The sequence below is a fragment of the Amblyomma mixtum genome, chromosome 6 (assembly GCF_055824585.1).
Source record: "Amblyomma mixtum isolate Tamu chromosome 6, ASM5582458v1, whole genome shotgun sequence".
Lineage (NCBI taxonomy): Eukaryota > Metazoa > Arthropoda > Arachnida > Ixodida > Ixodidae > Amblyomma > Amblyomma mixtum.
Window position 1 is genome coordinate 137,963,706 of NC_143017.1, and position 18,633 is coordinate 137,982,338.

The following is an 18,633-nucleotide window of genomic DNA, read 5'->3' on the forward strand; positions in this document are numbered from 1 at the left end:
AGCAATTTGTGGCTTAGAAATCTGTAGATTTTGTATTGTCTTATGAAAGATTAGTGGAGTGGAAATATTCAGAGCAACTTGATCTTCAAAAAAACATTAGTTAATAAAGCATCATGTATGTGAGCAGGCAGTGTGTACTGCTATATTCCTTTGCAAGTACCACCCCATTGAAGTGACCTAGGATTCTTGCATCACCTCGCAAAAGCATCCAAGCAAGGCAGGATAAGTTAGGGTGCTGTATGCAACGGGTGTTGTTCTTTTGAACATTATGCTGCGGATCATGACTGTGGAAGAATGGTGAAATGAAATGAACGGCGGCGCAACAAGAAGAACACAACAAGAGAGGGGACACCACATGCGCACACTACCAACTGTTTTATTGCATGGAAAGGAGGCATATTTATACAGCTCAGGCATGACACTAATCGCATTATCGCTCAGAACCCAACACGTGGAAAAGAAACAGCAACATCAGGATAAAAGAAAAAAGAAAAAACCCTTAACCTCTGCAGAAAAAACTAAAAGATTTTGATAACAGAACTTTGAGCAGGCCATCTCGTAGCAAAAGCAGAGTCAAACAATCGTAGCAAAGGCAGAGTCAAACAAGAGAAGCAAAAGCAGTCAAAAAAATTAAAAAATACAATCGTAGCAAAAGGCAGAGTCAATCATGACTGTCATGACTGTCTTGATCATGACTGTCTTCAGAAAAAGTTGTGCTACTTATAGACGGTGAAGCGCTCTGAAATGGTTGTGGAAGCACGGTAGTAGCTTGGACAATACATGTCTTATCTATATATGCTAGGCTTCGTGACTTGTAGTCAAAGGACACTTTATCTGTTGACCAAGTTGCCTGGTTGCTTCAGGCAATTCTCACTCCGGTGGCCTTGGCATATTCAGTAGTGCGGCTTTGGGTATGTGGCTTCGTATTGATCAGGCAGATAAATTTTTCTTCACCTTGCCTTGGTGTGATGTTGCCACGAGTAACTACACCTAGTTTTTCCTCGCCGTTTAATCAATTCATTTGACAGACATTAATTTCATTATTGTACATCTCTATATCCACAACATCATTAGCAGCAGTAGTGTGGCTGGCTTGCTGCCCTTATCATGCAAGCATCGGAAGTGCTGTTTTTATGTAAAGAAGCACTTTTTGTTAGCTAGATGTGCAGTCTTTTTCACTACTAGGTGATGCAGTATTTGTTGCCAATCATTTTGTTGTTCTCTGCAGTAATACATACCATAAGAAACTAAAACTTTTGGGGCTCCAATTTGTAAAGTTAGGTTTTACAGTACAAACTGTATAATGTGGGCAGCTTTCACTCTTTCATGTGTGTGCAAGAATGGTTTAATCAATCACATAGACAGTTTTGTGACATTGGGGATCTGCAAGGGTGTATAGCACCTTTACTGTGCTGCTGTGTGTTGTACTGTGTCATAAGCACAGATGGAATCTCCTGGCTTAGCGCCAACATGGCACTCTCTATAACACCCCATAGTGCAGTGGCTTGTGAGTTGATCACACATCAGCTCTCAGGCATGCTGTCACACGCACGCACACTCGGGGAAATCCTGGCAACTTGACCAAGGTTCACTTGCAGTCCGGGTTGGATCATTCTGCTGGGTGGTTTTATTACAGACTTCACAAATCACAAAGCACGAATAGTGCATTGATGGTATAACCTAGCATGAATTCCTCTGAAAAACAAGTTCCTCTACCCCAACACCAGTCGTGGCGTACAGCGAAAGCTGAAGTCCACAGCATGTTGGATGGTCGCATAGTACTTTTTTTGATAATGGTGTGCAAGGCCTTGAGGGCAACAGAACTGGGAAGACAAGTCCCTTGTTTGCTCTATTGCAGCATCGCTTTTCATCAAGAGTTTTGGTTTCGGCAGGCTGACATTAGGAAAGGGTACAAAAAACTGCCACAAGCCACGTGTGCTCTCCAAAGAGTGACACATTTGCTGCTCTGTCGCTAATTGTAAGCGCACGACTCGTAACGGTCCCGCAGTTCTCAGAATTGCCCTCTTCTGTTGCCACAAGCAGCAGAAATCAAAACCAAAACTATTGGCAAAAGGTAGTGCTGTAATAAATTATTTAAAAAGCACACATGGTCTTATCATCGTCAGTAACATCATTCGAAAGGCACTGTGCACCGTTATTGGGGGTGGGGGATGTTAAAGCTTGGAGATACCTGCTCCTTTAATGCTGAGGTAATTAGTGTGTTTTCTGATCTGCAAAGCATTGCACTTGCAATGTCAAAGGGCACAGGTGAAACTTGCTTTATGCTTATCCTGTCCTTATGCCCCCTTTGTCTTCAAATATGTGGCCAAATCACGTAATAGCAGACACCTCTGGCCTTTGAGTAGTAAGCCTGCATGATTGATGTAGGCTTGCACAGGTAGAAAGCAATGCCAAGCACTTGTTTTGTCTTGTTATGCTACAGTGGGGCTGTTTTCCTGCTTGTTATTTTACATGGCTTGTACATCTTTACCTTTTTCTGTTGTTGCTAGGCGCTTGGAAACAGCCTTTGAGACAAGGTAGAATAAATCTTCAAATGCAAGTTCTTCTTGCAGAAATTTTAGTATAGCCAGTTGTACATATGTGTTTAAGTTGGTTTCTTTGTTAAAGTCACAAGTGTCCAGGCATGCTCACAGTAGCTGGTTTGAACACAATGGAAGTTCCCATAACTGATGCTTAGGCACACAGAGCTGAAAGCGATTATTGAAGTAGCCCTCGCCGAAAGCTTTGTTTCATAATGCTGCTATCTGCTTGCTGGTCCCCATATTTGCAGCTGTCAACGCAAGAGCCTGCTGCTGCAGCCAAGCTTCTTTGCGCGCTTTGGGCTACCCCTCTGGAAACTCATTTGCCTTGTGTACCACTGGGCACGCCAGTCTGAACTGAACACTGTGCTGTCAGAGTCTAGTTCGGACAGCTTTATGGTGCGCAATGTGTGGCGCGGCCTGCAGGAAGTGTGTGCCCGTGCCGTAGCCACGCGCCGTGCCAAACTTGGGGGACCTGGCATCCACGTCGAAGTGGCAACTGCCCAGTTGGGCCGGTACCTCGTTCTGGGCGCACTCGACCGCTCGTCACTCGAGACAAGACTCAAGGTGTGTTGAGCTGTGCACAACGTGTCACTCTCTGCTACCCAAAGGACTGTGCAGTTGATGAAACAGAAGTAATCTAAATATCAAACCGAGCTTTTTGGTCATGCATGGCATCATTTTTCAGGGAAGGAACTATTGTTGACCAGGTCAGCACGTTATCCGTTACATCCGCTGTCATTGGCTCCTGCTTGGAAGGCCATGCGAAATGGAAAGACCTTTTGCATGTTAACATTTTCTTTGTTGAACCAATAGCTAAGGCATTCTAGTGCCAATATCAAGGTCGCATGTTTTACGTTGGACTGCAGTAACTGCATTATAGTAGCAGCAAAATGTAGAGATCATAGCTCCCATTGCGACCATAGTATTCTTTCTCCTTTGAACACTTGATCGCTTTCTTTTTTCAATGCCAAGTGGAGCTGTTATAAAACCAAACCAAATTCATTTGTGTGGTCAGGAGCAGTGCTTAGCTTTAAGACAGCAGTGACGTCACAAAACTAATTAAAAACCATTCATGTGTGCATTGATCGGCTGAAATAATGACTGCAAACAATTCCGTAAAAAAAAATTCCGTGAATTACCTAATACAAGCCCATTTTTTTTTGCGCTAATATATTTTTTTATATTTGCACTAATAATAGTTTTTTGCACTGAGTCCTGTGGGAAACCGACAAAATGTTCTCACATCTTCTTATCCAAGAATTCGTCTGAAAGGGAGTTTGCTGTATGTAACTCCCTGCATGTGCGTATCTTTAGTTCTTTCTTTCCCTTTGCTGTGCCTTTGCCACTTCGTTTTGAGCCATGTACTGATTGGCCCAGTTCACCACTGTCTGGACATCGGACTTGTTATTTGCAGCGTTGACGTTGGGGTGGTTTGTGCTCCTTCACAGGCAGTGTCGGTGTCCCTGGGCTGGAACTCACCTGTGTTCCTCAAAAGCCTGGAGCTGTGGCTACGTCCTGGCACCGTGGTGGTCACGGAAGATGCAAAGTTCAGCCGCTTAAATGAGCAAGGCTTCCCCGTCCGCATCGGGGTGCGTCCGGGCCCCGACCTCGTCCACTCGTACCTACTGCGGCGACTCACAGATGTTTTCGGCCACTTCATGGTGAACCAGCTAAAGCTGGAAACCGTGCAGGGCTTCTTGGATGAGTTGCAGTGGCGGGAGCGCTTTGCCAACCATGCACGTGAGGCGTTCTGGCGCATCCTGGCTGACATTCTTGACCACAGTGGATGGAAAGGTTTGTTCAAAGTTTTCGCTTGTTTTCTTTAGCATTGGCATGTCTTCAAAACAGTGTTTCTCAAATCGGGTTCCATGGAGCTCTTGGCGCTTATCGGGTTCCCTGAGCACCTATATCATTCCTCCCTCAACCGCCACCTTTGACTTACCCATTTTATTTTGCAATAAGCCAAATTGTAATTGCTCATACCAGACTGTTTATCTGTACAGACAGTCATTATTATCCCTGCCGCGGTGGCTTAGTGGTTATGGTGCTTGGCTGCTAACCCGGAAGACACAGTTTCGATCTAAGCTGCAGCAGTTGCATTTCAATGGAGGTGACATGCTAGAGGCCCATATGCTGTACAGTGTCAGTGCACGTTAGAGAACGCCAGGTGATCGAAGTTATCCGTAGCCCTCCACTACGGCGTCCCTCATAGTCTGAGTCACTTTGGGATGTTAAACCCCATAAAACCAAAAACCAGCTATTATTATTGAATTTGTCGATTTGTTTTTGGGGGCCATGTGCATCTGTGTGCTCCTTTTTGCGTTCATGTTAGCCAAGAAGGGACAGAAGCCAAGGTGTGGGGGTTGCTCTGCACATTGTGAAAGTCGTTCAGGTTCCCCAAGGCAAGAAAGATAATAAGATTGCAAACGCAGGCGTTAATGCATGACCCTAAAAGAGAGTAATGCAGTATGAACTGTGGCTGCCTGGTAGGATTTTAAAATGGATTTTGGCTTATTGGTGTAGGAGTTTTAATACGCGCCTCTCTGCTGTGCAAGATCAAAGGTGAGAGCACCTCCTGTTCTCTGTCAGATCAGCGTTTAGGTTAAAATTGCTTGAGCTTTCTTGCTTTCTGGTAATTGCGTGGTAAAGATGGACCTTTCATGTGGAAATATATATGTCCGCAGCTAATAAAGACCTTTCGATGATTGATTTTCTTCACCTCGGCTACCATAATTTCTGTTACCGCCTTCTCTTTCGTTCCATCTTTCTTTTCTTTTCTTTTTTTTCAGTGTCCTTTGAAGACATGCTTGGGCATGGTCCGCAAGGCCCAGGCGTAAAGGTACCGAAAGCAGTGCCTGAAATCATTCAGTGTGACAGCAGCTCTGACGATGAAAAGGGTGGTGGCAGTGACAATGACAGCAGTACCAGCGACAGCACAGACTCAGAGGAGGGAAATGATCAGGCCAGAACTGGAGGTAAACCAAGTGACAGTGAGTCATACATACTATTGCTTGTTTTTGCTTTTCCAAGGGCAGAGACCATACATTTCTGAGCATTATTAAGGTCTGCACATTTTACTGTATTGTGGGCTGAGTTTAAACTGTAGTTCAACAGGAGGACTCCATTTAACGCAGCACAGATGAGCAGTACCGTATTTACCTGAATGTTGCACAACCACAATTGCAATGTGAGGGCTGCTTTTGCAGGCATGGAGCAAGATAAGAAAAAAGTACACAAATATAATGCAAGGAACAAGGTCGCATTATATTTAAGGGAAGGACATCAAAAATGGGCTTTCCTGTGCCTTGTCTTCTTAAAGAAATCAGGTCTCTTCTTTTTCAGGAGAGCCACGCAAGAGATTCTGGGGTAAAAGTTCGTTCATTTTAACTGCAAGGGGCTGTGAAAAGGGTTTCGAATTATCCAGAAGGTTTAATTTTCAAATGTTTCTGAAAAAACTGTCACTGCTTGCATTGCGGCAAATTTATTTTCCTGACAGACTGGGCAAAGTTTGACTGATTAAGCATGGCAGTGACTGTTTTTCATGTTTCCAACAACGCTTTATTGCATGCATATTGTCTAGAGCATCAGAGCAGAACTACTGTAAAATCATGAGGGTCTCCGGCATCCTTTGCAATGCAACGTGGTGGAGCTCCACCGCTACCGTGTGACATCCATCATAAGTGATACTGTTGCGTGTGAGGAGGCTTCACTGCACAGTGAATAGCACGTGAAGAGCACCTAGTTTCTGAGCTCTGTTAGAACGGAACTGCACGAACACAAGCAAAGGAAATGGTGCCGGAGCTGCGAGAAAAAAAAAGGTAAAGAAAACACCAGCGACTCACCAGTCGGCGCTCGAAACAGTGCTCAGCTGGGTTATGTTGGCTGGTTGATACTGGCTGGTTGTGATGCTGTCGCAGCAGGCTGGCGGGGAGCTCAGAAAAGCGAAACCAAAAGTACACGATCTGACTGTTCTCTGAAACGAGGCTGTCCATTCGTCATCACGTCTGCCATTGCGCGCACTTTGGAGGTGCGTGAGAAACTGCACAAGCTTAGGTTTTTAGTAGGGCTACAGTAGCCAACTGATTTTTCAGACTCCAATAATTCGGATTCGGACTTGCACAATATTTCTGACCTCGCTGGGGAATTGTCACGCACCTTGTAGGCATGTGTACATTTTCACGACCGATATCGGACTCTGTGGAGTCCTGAGGTTCGATTTTTTGGGCTAAAATAAATGCCAGCAATATTGTGGACATCGTTTTCCAACCGAAAATTCGTTTTTACAGCTTGATATAGACGCAAGCGGGCATCGCTGTCACAACCAACTGGTTCCCCGCTGTTGTGAATGGCGTCATCTTGGATTTAAATGGAGTAAATCAGATGGGCTGGCTTGGATACGCTTAGCTGTACCTTATGGCTGCCACTTGAGATAATGGCACACTCGTAGTTGACATCGAGATAGTGTACAAATCACGTGTACAAATCACGTGTTATCGCATTGAAAGCATGGCAGCTGAAACGTCCGCCACGGCTTGTATGGCGCCGCAACCCGCGATGCAGGGAAATGAGGGGTAGTAGTGGGAGGGATGGGGGGGGGGGGGGGGGGGGGGTGCATTTGGAGGCGCTAGCATCTTCCTGTGGATTACCTATCTCAGTCTTCATGAGCGTCATTGTCCAGGGAAACAGGTTGTTTTTACGCCACATGTGAATTCGTTCCGCGCCGCATTGTCTGGTATCGTGACATAAAGTGACTATCGTGATGCGAGGTGGTTTTCGCAGGAAGATTTTTTTTTTTTTGAAGCTCATGGATTTTTCGGACTGTTCGATTATTCGGATGATTTGCCAGGTCCCACTGAGTCGGAAAAATAGGTCCGCAAGTGTACGTTAAAGATCTCTCTTGCCACGCTGGTCATATCTAGACACAGCCTTCCTTCGGGAGCCCGTTCGAATTAGCTGGTGCGAGGCCCGCGGTGTCCGAATTATCGAGCGTCCAGCGCCATAACTTTACATGGACGTTGACAGGGACTGAACCAACAGTTCGAATTGTCTTGTTTTCTGAATTAAGGGGCATCTAATTAATGATCTTACAAAAATAATCACAAAATCCCCAGCAATCATGGAATCCCAGTGTGCAGTTGTGGCATCGACCATGCGCTTTAGTGGCGTAGTTGTAAATATGAAACTTCTTTCAGGCACTCAGCAGCACAGGAAATTGTGCCTCCCTTACTTCGGTGATCCTTCTCACTATGTTTAAACCATCATGTTGTCCGTGAAGCCAACAAAAAAAGTGGCTGTGGCTCGGTCAGCAAGCACTGCAGTTATATTAGCGAGAGCAAATCACGTGATGCATCCTGTCCGACAAGTGCTAGAGCTAGCGTCCAGAGTGGCAGTCAGCGCGGCAGCGGACGGGATTGCCAAGCGCAAGATCGAATCATGTGGCACATCACACGCCACAACTGGCGAGGAGGAGCGGCCGAGCAGCAGCCAGCGCAGCAGCATACGTGACTGCCAAGCGCGCAGCTGTGGTGTTGGCGAGTCACATGGCATGACGTTATAGCTACATGCAGCATGCCTCCCGTTAGAGGTCGAATCTAAGAGCCAGTTGACCTTCAGGCTCAGTATGGGAGCAGTAGAGCTTTTTGCTCTAAAATTTGTTCAGCAGCATGGGAGTTCAATGTTGCCGAAAAATGTATCAGCTACCGATACCAAGGAAGGTAGCAAGAGCACTGTTTCACTTGCAGCAGCAACACCATGCTTTCTATGCACTTGAAGAGGATTACTGCCGTTAACTTGTAGCATCTGTGGCACTGCGGACATTCATGGTGTCTGTCAAAATTTAATAGAATGAAATGACATCTCTTGTTCTTTGTCGTGTGCATTCTGCGGTACAAAGCTTAGAATTCACGCTCAGTGTGCAAGGGTGCTGACTCCGGTGACTAGTTTATCACTGCATCGCTACTGCTATGATACATGATGCGCTGTGCCGGTCGCCTTAGTTGAATATTTGCTGCTTGGAGCTTCCATTCAACTGTCTATAAGACATACCAACTTTTTTTTTTTGTTCACTGAAGTTGACATTTAACCTTTATATAGTCTGCCTGTGCATTTGGATAATATTCAGTTGTAATGCTAGAGTGTACATTTCACTTCTATTTTCGGCAAACTTGTGTTACATTCACGTAAGTACAGTATATCGTCCTAAACAAGAGTCCGCACTGAAGGAATGCAGAGGAACTGCTGTGTTCTTTTATTATTCAAGCCAGCCAATAATTTTTTTCTCTGTAGTTATCACTTTCTTCGTCCAAAAATGTTCTTTTCCAAAGAAAATTCTTGCTGTGATGTGCAGTGGTATGCTGCCATCACTCGTGCAGCTGACTGAGTGTCTCAGCACACAGTCTCTGAAAAGCCTCTTAGGATCAAAACATGCTTGCACAAGTTCTATCCAGAGGTGAGAAAAGGGTTGTAATGGGTGGACGCCAGGCACAGCTACTTCCAGACTTCTTCAATACGCACTGACTAGTCTGTAAATCAGGAAAGCTGGCTCACCATTGTAAACTTTATTTTTTAAGTTACCAATCACTACAGCAGCTCAGCGATTAGGTCTATTGACACGAACAGAAATGGGTCCCACCGAGTAGCGAAATACCAGATGTTATTACAAGACTGAATCATTGTCATCGAAATCATCAGCTTGACTATGCCCACTGAAGGGCAGAGGCCTCTCCCATGTCGCTCCAATTAAGCCCGTCCTTTGCCAGCTGTGGCCATGGTATCTCCGCAAACTTCTTAATCTCATCCACCCACCTAACTTTCTGCCGCCCCCTGCTACGCTTGCCTCCTCTTGGAATCCACTCCGTTACCCTTAAGGACCAGAGCGGTTATCTTGCCTTCGCATTACATACCCTGCCCAAGCCCATTTCTTCCTCTTGATTTCTTGATTCTTGATTTGATCATTGTAGCTGGGGCCAGAGACCCTTTTTTTTTTAGAGCACTCTGGGAGTACTGCAGCTACCAAAGCAGTGCAACAGAAGCGCCACAGTGCCACATCTACCAGGGCAATGCTGCTTAGTCTGGGCACCTGACTTGAAACATTGCTGACATTTCTGAGCATAGCAAGTGTCGCAGCAGAAGGAATCCAAGGACTTTCTTGTGCAGATCTCCATTTTGGTTCTTCTCATTCTCTGATATAAGTGTAATGTTGCAAAAATGTACTCAAGTTACCAGACTGCTGAAGAGCAGGTTTGATGGTTTGACATAATGCTAGGCACTTGGATGCTTGTGACACTTTCTCCGTGCTCAGTTCAAGCAGGAAGGTGCTTTCACATTTGGGGAACAAAAATGGCTGTTGGAGGGGTAGGCAACAGTAGCTTCCAGAGTCGGTACATGCATTTGTTGTGTGCCATCGGATGCCGTGCTTTGTAGCACAGTCAACACTGTGGTTGTTAGGACTAAAATGGTAGTAAGTCTGGACATGGCTCCTTGGTTAGGTGTTGGTTGAGTGCAGACAAAGCACAGAAAATCAAATGCTCGTGTTTGTCATGAAATTGAGTTTTCTGCGTTTTCTGCTACTAAGCTTATCAGTTATCACTGGTACATACAAACGAACGTACATGAACCGATGGTCATATACAATTGAAAACTTGTTCAGCTGATGGATGCTCAAACTGACTGCTTAGTGCACTAACATGTTTGTGATCTGTGTTGTGCAGAAGCTGTGGAAGAGCCTAGTGACAAAGGTGAGAAGACAAGTGCCCAGAACTGTGTCATCCTGGATGAGTATTATTATGCCAGAAAGAAGCCATGCCCTGATGAGAGCCATCTTGTAGCAACAAAAGGAGACTATAGCTTTAAGGTTGGTATTCAGTGAATCTTTCCAGTGTTTGTAGCTTCATTATTATTGCAAGCCAAGTGGCCTTGTTGTAAAGGCAGAAAAAGATGTAATACAGGGTTATACTGACCTATTAAGAGCGCTCTGCGTGTAAAGCAAGCTCCGGGGTGAACTGGCTAGGCCGACCTCCATGCATGCATGAGATAAAAGCTTATGTAGTACGAATTCAAGTGTACAGTCTTGTTGGAATTTAAAGTGACATCACTGTCAGAATTTTTTTTATGATTGTTGTTTGTGATATGCAAGAAATTATGGTATATTTGTGCCCATACATTCAACATTGGAAGTTCATTGCCATCCTGTTAAAACCTCTGTCTACTATCTTTTTTTCTTTTCTTCTGAGAAGTTGCAGTGCATTGTCATGAATATAGCGCAATAGTGATGGGAAAAGGAAAGTTTGTGAATGCTACCCTTGCCACGCTTGGCTGCTTCAAAGAGTCCCGGCTGTAGCAGCCACATTTCGATGGAGGCAAAATGCAAAGATGCTCATATGCATGCTAATTAAAGAACTCCTGTTGGTTGAAATTACCATATTTACTCGCGTAATTAACCCTTTCTCTTTTTTTTTTCTAGAAAGGTTGCCATGAACTGAGGGGGAGGGTTCATTATGCGGGGACAAATTGTTTCAACAGATCTTTTGCAAGGATTGAAATTTCATATATGCCCGCCAGCCCGTATGCCCATCCATTCATCAATAAAAGCACATGGTCAGCCATGTTCACATCGCCCGGTGTTTAGCTTCATTCGCTTTGCAAGATGATAGTCGACAGCATCGGCCAATCACGGCAAGATAGAGCGAGCATACTGGACACGGGCTCTGAAGGTCAGGTGCACGTTTTTTACGCCAGGTTAAAAAAGACTAAATGCATCATGGGAAGTAGCGAGGCCAGTTAAGTAGCTGGGCCTGTGTTAATTGTCATCAATAATTTCAAGTGGTTTGCATTGATGAAGCATTCACACTGTGTTATACTACGAGTATGTTTGTTAATGTCCTTCAAGCGTTAGCGTCACTTTGCAGCAAGTATTAGTTAACTTTGCTTGCTGATTTTTTCTTGCGTCACTGTTAGGTTGAACAAAACAGGATGTTATAAATGAATGCAACAAACTCTGGATCTTTGAACACTCTAAAGCTGTCTGTGTCCGCTCTGTGCTTAGGTTTGGTTTGGTTTATTAGGGTTTAACGCCCTAAAGTGACTCAGGCTATGAGGGACGCCGTAGTGAAGGGCTCCGGATATTTCGACCACCTGGGGTTCTTTAACATGCACTGGCATCGCACAGTACACGGGCCTCTAGAATGTCGCCTTCATCGAATTTCGGCCGCCGTGGCCGAGATCGAACCCGCTTCTTTTGGGGCAGCAGCCGAGCACCGTAACCACTGAGCCACTGCGGCGGGGCGCTCTGTACTTAGGAGAGAGAGAGAGAGCTCTTTAATGAAAAACTGAGATTTTAGCTGGCGTGAATATTCGCTGATATGCTACTCCGTATAGGAGAGGGAATAGGGTAATGAATATTGAAGAAGGGTGGTAAAAAAAAGTGCGGTCATCGAAGAGGGTTGCAGTGCAATGATTCACTGCATGATGGCTTCTTTGGATGAGATCTAAGTCAGGTTCTGTGCACTGTGCTTAGGCATTCTTCATTGTCATGTTTGATGTGAACTGTTGCAAAAATGTTGTAGTGCAGTGCTTCCTGTTCCTTGTCCTTTGCTTGCAGTGCTTTGCTTTTTTCTCGTTCTGCGCCCTTGTGTATCATGCCTCATGCCTGTGTCATGTGTCACCTCTTGGCAGTGTCCTGTCTGCAAGAAAGCAATCACCAATAACATTAGGACTGTAAAGCACATCACCAGCCACATTGAAGGGAGCCGCCAGAGGAACCCTGATCTCACTGATCTCACCATTTGTAAATACTGCTTCAAAGAATTCGAAACTCCTTATAGCATGCAGTGCCATACAGAAGCGGTGAGTGGTTGAGTCTGTTGCTCTATTGTCACCTATGCTTTTGCTAGTATGCTGTAGCTCGAACTCATCATGTTAATCTTTACTTAAAGGACTGTGGACACCTAACTTTAGCTGCATGTTTTCCGCTCAGTAACGATGCCTAAGACATCAGTATACATGGATCGCGACATGGTATTTGCCTACGACCGCTAAATAGTTGATAATTGAATTCTTTCTCTCATGTTGTTTTGGTTCCTGTTTCAACAACTGAATGATGGCTGAGATGCCAAAGGTGGCTTTAGGTCAAGTGAGGAATGAAAAATATTGCAATGTAACCACTGGTACATTGTTTATTGTCATTCCGGCTCTTGAGGCAGGCTGTCTTAAGCATTGTAGGGAAGCCAGTGGCTGGTGGTTCGGAACCAGCCGCTGCCTATCTAGCAGATCTGACCATGTTACTGGTGTACATAAACAAAAGAATTTCGCATAACAAAAATTAAGTTGCAGTTGATTTCCATAGCGCCTTTAGCAACTTAGCGATCGTAGCATGCCGCTCAAGAGCCGCCGCGAGCCTTTGGCCAGCTAGGTTAGGTTCACAGCATGACAACTGCACAGAATGCTGGGTTTCCCACACTACAGCAGGGTTCTGAAAATAAGTACGCTGCACCAAAGGCTGTTTGCAACCAAACCCAGTGTTCTGTTCGTTACGCTGTTTGTTACGTTCTTCATGTGGCTAGCGCTGCCAGCGGATGTCCCAAGGGTGCGCTGTCGATCAAGCCTAGTGCATGGTGTGATCGCAGAAGTGCCATTAGGAGAAGTGCTATTTGCAGGGGCACGGTGAGCCGTTCAGTAAATCCAATGTTCTGCTGCTAAAGGGGAAGGAGTTCATAAACACAAACAGTAGTGCTATACTTTTGCACGGGATTTTCAAGAGTATGTTTTCAGTGTTTGATATAAGAATTAATTCAATATATCCAGGGTCAGCTGTATTGCAGTTTTTTTCATGTCTCTCATGAGCTAAACCCACCTTTGTGCCACCTAAACTGATTCATATCATAACTCTGCAAAAACACATGGAGATGTTGAAGGGAATAAACCCGACAGTATTAAATGTTGGGTTTATCGTCCCTGCTTTAAATGAATGATGACAGCTTTCTTTCGATTTTGTTCTACAGTGCTGAAAAATGCTTGTTATTGTGTGTTCTTTCCTGCTCAAGTTTTTATAAGCAGTCATGTGAAGATCTCAGAACTTGCTGCTTGTTTTGGACGCTTAAATCTTAAATGCTACAACATTCCATACTCACACTGTGTGTTGTTCTTTGATCATCACTTTTATTGTAATGTGAAGCACCTTAGAGCCATTTTATTGCATTGTCTCGTAATGCTGCTTCGGACCACCAGGTTTGAAGTAAGCATAATCCGTGTACTGTTAAGAGCTTGCACATTTTTGAAAAGAGGCATGTGCCTAAATCAGGCAGGCAGGTTCAGAAGTGTAGAAACACGACAGAAATCAGGCTGGTGGTGTATTACTTGATTCTGACGCACCCTTTACAGTAACGTGCACTTGTTTTTCGCAGTTAAAAAAAAAAGTGCAATGCCTTCAATTGTAATGCGCATCATACTTTCATGCTTCAAAAAAGAAACGAATTTTCTCACTTGGAACAGCCAACCTTTATTGCAACTGGTCTAATGTCACAGTGAAGTAAATGGCACCGCCACCTTACTCGTCTTTTCCCATCTGGTCGGCAAAATTGTCATCGCTCATTGTCGCTTTCAATGGCCCAAAGCATTTCGCCCTTGGTGTAGTCCATCGCATTTGAAATGCCTCTCTTCTTGAAGGCCTTGTTGACCATGGCAGATGGGGTTATGCACCACACATCCTTCATTCATTCCGCAAAGTCGTGCAGTGAGGCACACTTCATCCTGTTGCTTGGTGTTTCTGGAAACCGGTTCTTCGGCGCACTGAAACTCTTCGAAGTTGACTTGCTTGCAAAAATCCTTTCTGTTCACTTCCACCAATCTCATACACTAGTTTCAGCAACACCAAATGCATGTGAGGCAGCTCGATTGCCACTTGCCTTCCCCACAAGATACCTTTTTTTTTCAACCCAGTGGCACAGTGAACTAGACACCTCTTCGCAACCGATGCCTCCACATTGGCTCATGTCCAGGTTAGAGCCTTGCTGATGGAGTGCTTCGGATGTTCGCGAGCCCCATCGGAATGTGTGTGGTATGGCGATATCGGCCATGATATTGACGAGCAAAAAAAAAATCTGAGCTTATGGGTCATACCAGTTGGGAAACACCGCTTCAAAAAGTGGCTAGTCCGAAGGGCCATGTGCCAGGTAGCTTACGGATGGTGGCGCCATCTGCAAGCGGCCAATAAAAGCTTTTGGCACATATCACCATTATCTTCTGAAAAAGAGGGTTTTTTTCTTTGCTTCTACCTCTTAATTTCTCGCTCAGATTGTCGTCATCATCATCACAAGCCTGACTACGCCTACTGCAGGGCAAAGACCTCTCCCATGTCTCTCCATTTAACCCTGTCCTTTGCCAGCTGTGGCCACCATATCCTCGCAAACTTCTTAATCTCATCCGCCCACCTAACTTTCTGCCATCCCCTGCTACGCTTGCCCTCTCTTGGAGTCCACTCCATTACCCTTAAGGACCAGCGGTTATCTTGCCTTCGCAGCTGTTGTATACTTTTCTCTTGAGGGATACTGGCAAACTGCCATTCATGACCCGAGAGAACCTGCCATATGCGCTCCACCCCATTCTTATTGTTCTAGTTATTACCCTCTCACGATCCGGATCAGCAGCCACTGTTATATCTATTAATTTTTGTTAATGCATCTGTTTCTGTAATTTCATTGCCAGGAGGCTGTGCATTTATCAACAGTCATGAAGTTTGTAGCTCAGGCACAGTTTGCATTATTGACAACGGGCATCCTGGCAACACATAAATACATAAATTTTTGCAATTTGGACCGATGTTTTTTTCCCGATACAAGTTTTGCAACTGGTAATATCAAAGAGCTCTGCAAATATTCTAAGCCATCACTTTGGTGATTCCCGTGACAATAGGGTGTTGCCAGCGTAGTTTCGTTTTCGTACTCAATTCTAATGCGCTTGTCATTTTTAGATTATTTTTCTGGAAAAAAGGTGCGCGTTAGAGTCAGGTAAATATTCGCGACATTTGCAGATGCCATTTGATGGTATTATTTGTTTCAGCGTTAAAAAAAAATGTCCCCGCTAGCATTCATCATCATCATCAGCAGACTGTGCATCAAGGGAAAGGGTTGCTTTTATTATGCGAGAGAAAATATTTTCTGACAGCCAAGGTAGAGGCCATGTTCATTATGTGAGCATGTTCATGTATCCATTATGTGAGTAATTACATTATTGCCTTCATGGACATAACTTTGTGAGAGATTTTTGTTTTGGGTGTAAGTTCGCTGCGATGCCAGTGAAATAACTGTGCTGTCTTTTCCTGCTGTACCTTTCAGGCTCATTTAAAACCAGATGGCATAGTGTGCCGAATTTGTAGTCAAGAATTTGACTTGGTGTCTAGTCTCATTGACCACATGAAGCTCTATCACAGCCCATCAGAAATGCCCTACTCATGTCAGCTGTGTGGCTTTCGCTCATCGTTTCACAGTGATGTCATCAGCCATTTTCATCAGGTTAGTATGCCATTACAGCACTCATGTTGTGTGCTAATTCACTTCGAAGTGAAAGAGCATTCTCATTCATGTTGGCAGAGGTGATATCCTCTGGTCTACTAGGGCAAAGCCTGTTATGCAGGAGTTATTGCAACCAGCATATCTTTGCATGCTGCCATTGCTGTCAGTCTCACTGTCTATCCTCTCTCTCACACTCTCAATCTTTTTATGTGAGATGCGTACCCATTACAATGCATTTACTGGATGCTCTTCAAGTTGTCATTCTGCTGTTGCTTGGCACACCTTGCATGATTGATATCCTGTGTTCTCATGGATTTTTCTGCTGCTGCTTCTTGTTAGCTGCCCATTTGTAAACACTCCAGAATGATGCATTGTAAGTCAGTGTTGCTGGGTTGATGTGAAGCTGTTTGTCACATCGTATAGTAAAACCTTGTTTTGCCCACCGTTAATTCGGAAATTCAGATACCTTATTTACTCGCATAGTTCGCACACCCCAAACTCTTTACCTTGATTTCTGGATGAAAGGGGGGGGGGGGGGATTTACTCGCATATTTTGTGCTCTCTGCTGCACCAGACCACCAGCATGTATGTAGGTGCGCACAAGGCTGGCTTGGGAAGATCAGTGGGGCCATGTCGCCATGTGCGGTAGCAAAAGGTGCGAGCTGCAAGGGCACGAATTGTGCGCCGTTTACCCGGCTCGCTCGCACTGGTGGTCGCTTACCCAGACGAACAGCTGCACGCGCGCTCGAATTTAAAACTGCCAAACCATTTGCTGTTCGGTTTGCCGCTGTTCAGCACGCAAGGGCGCCGTTTTATCGCCCGTTATCTCCTTTGCTTCTTACTGTTGGCTTCATGATTGTATCATTGTGTGTTTATTGCTTTGAGCTAGGCACGCACTGTCGTGTCATCCCGCGGGGAACTACGTAACATTGGACGGGTTGGGAGGTGGTATGCGTCTTACATTTGGACTCGATTTTCTTTTCTTTTTTTTTGGCCAGCAAGGCGTGCAAGATGAGGGAGTCTACGTATAGGAGGCAAACTGCAGTATATATTGCGCATATAACCTTTGTAGCGTTTTTTAGGACATGTTCAGAAAATTGTCTCATAATTCGTGCACCCCCTGTACATCAGGAATGAGTTGCCTTTTTATTTTAGTAGTTTTTGAAAAAGCCCGGTGTCACCTTGGTTGCAACTCTGTGGATCTCTTGCAGGATCACCTAGGAACCAATGCTCTGCTGTGCCGCTTTTGCCTTCGTGTGTATATAGTGAAGTCCTTGAACAACTGTGCCAGCATAGCCATGCAGAACTACTATAGCCATCTGTTCAAGCACCTCTCTCGGACGTCTGCACGCCGCTGCCCCACCTGCTGCCTCGTCTTTCTCAGCCCTCTGGACATGAAGGCCCACCGTGAGAGAGAGCATGTCTCCATGATCAACGAACCAGGTGAGCGCGCTCCCTGGCACTCTTGCAAGGACTGGCCGACACACCCATGGCTTGTTGAAGAGCAGGCTAGCCACATAAGGGCGTGTCATCTCTTCGGTAGTGGTAATGCAAAGCCACTGGGCTGCCTGCAACACACTTTTGATAAACGCGCTGGGCAGTTGATCCCGGCCAGATGGCTTGAGAGTTTGGTGTCATCCTCACTGAAAGGTAATTTGGAAGTGCAAGTTGCTTTCTGTTAGTCATCCTCGATGCAACCCCAGGGCAGGCGTCCAACTGAAACCTAACATAATGAACAGAATATAAAGAAAGCCAAGGGCAGCGAAATGAAAATCTTACTGGATCTGAAAGAATACGTAAAAGCTTCAGTCTGCAGTATTTCAGGCTCCCTTGCCCGCCTAGTGCCGACGCACCCTTGTTTTTTAAAAGGTTCATTCATTCATTCATTCATTCATTCATTCATTCATGCATTCACTCACTCATTCATTTCTAGGTAGAGAACTGGTATAGAAACCCTATCTACAAGGAAAAAGTTGGAGAGCTGTGAGAACCGCTCAACTGCCAGTTAACCTTTAATAAGGCACAAGCTGCGTGCATTTCTCACATACTTACAAATGGTAAAATTTCATTCACACCGACTCCAGAAATATAATGACATCCCTTTCACACCATTTCGACCCTTTGTTGTGTATAAAAGAAGGAGTGCACATTTTTACCAATGACTTCATAAAAAGATCTCAAATGTGGTATGGATCTGTACCTCAATCTTATCTACGCATAAAAACCCTCACTAGAATTGAAAATTGTTTCAAAAAGTATTGTGAGGCTGTTTACTGATTGATGAAAAAGGCTCAAAACACACACTTGTAAAAATATGCAAAACATAATGGAGGCAAATTAGCAAAAGAGAAAAGCACGATGGATGTTCTGTTTGATTGTTGGGTAGCATTCAGCGCACAAAAATACTATGATGCGTAGGTGCACCATTCTCTGCTTGCTGGCACTTGAAGCAAGTGGGACAACATGAAATGTGCATCGGCGTAGACTGTGCTACCATTCTGGTGAAGGTGGTTTGCCGAATAAGTTTTTTGAGTGGCATAAAACAGGTAACGTGAAGGAATTCAGTGCACTAGAGCACATTTCTT

The 18,633-nt window shown here is 44.8% G+C and overlaps 1 protein-coding gene across 9 annotated transcripts in view; it reads left to right on the plus strand.

The window, feature by feature from the left end:
* The window catches only part of row (zinc finger domain-containing protein relative of woc), a 55,595-nt gene that overhangs the window by 27,973 nt on the left and 8,989 nt on the right, over nt 1-18,633 (plus strand). For 6 of the 9 annotated variants that reach the window (XM_089549348.1, XM_089549347.1, XM_089549353.1 and 3 more), the window contains exons 10-16: nt 2,792-3,107; nt 3,992-4,337; nt 5,333-5,533; nt 10,253-10,395; nt 12,216-12,386; nt 15,872-16,048; nt 17,260-17,491. In XM_089549348.1, the coding sequence (XP_089405474.1) occupies nt 2,792-3,107; nt 3,992-4,337; nt 5,333-5,533; nt 10,253-10,395; nt 12,216-12,386; nt 15,872-16,048; nt 17,260-17,491 (1,586 nt within the window). The remainder of the gene's footprint in view (nt 1-2,791; nt 3,108-3,991; nt 4,338-5,332; nt 5,534-10,252; nt 10,396-12,215; nt 12,387-15,871; nt 16,049-17,259; nt 17,492-18,633) is intronic. The other 3 variants (XM_089549354.1, XM_089549356.1, XM_089549355.1) reach the window with 3 other exon arrangements.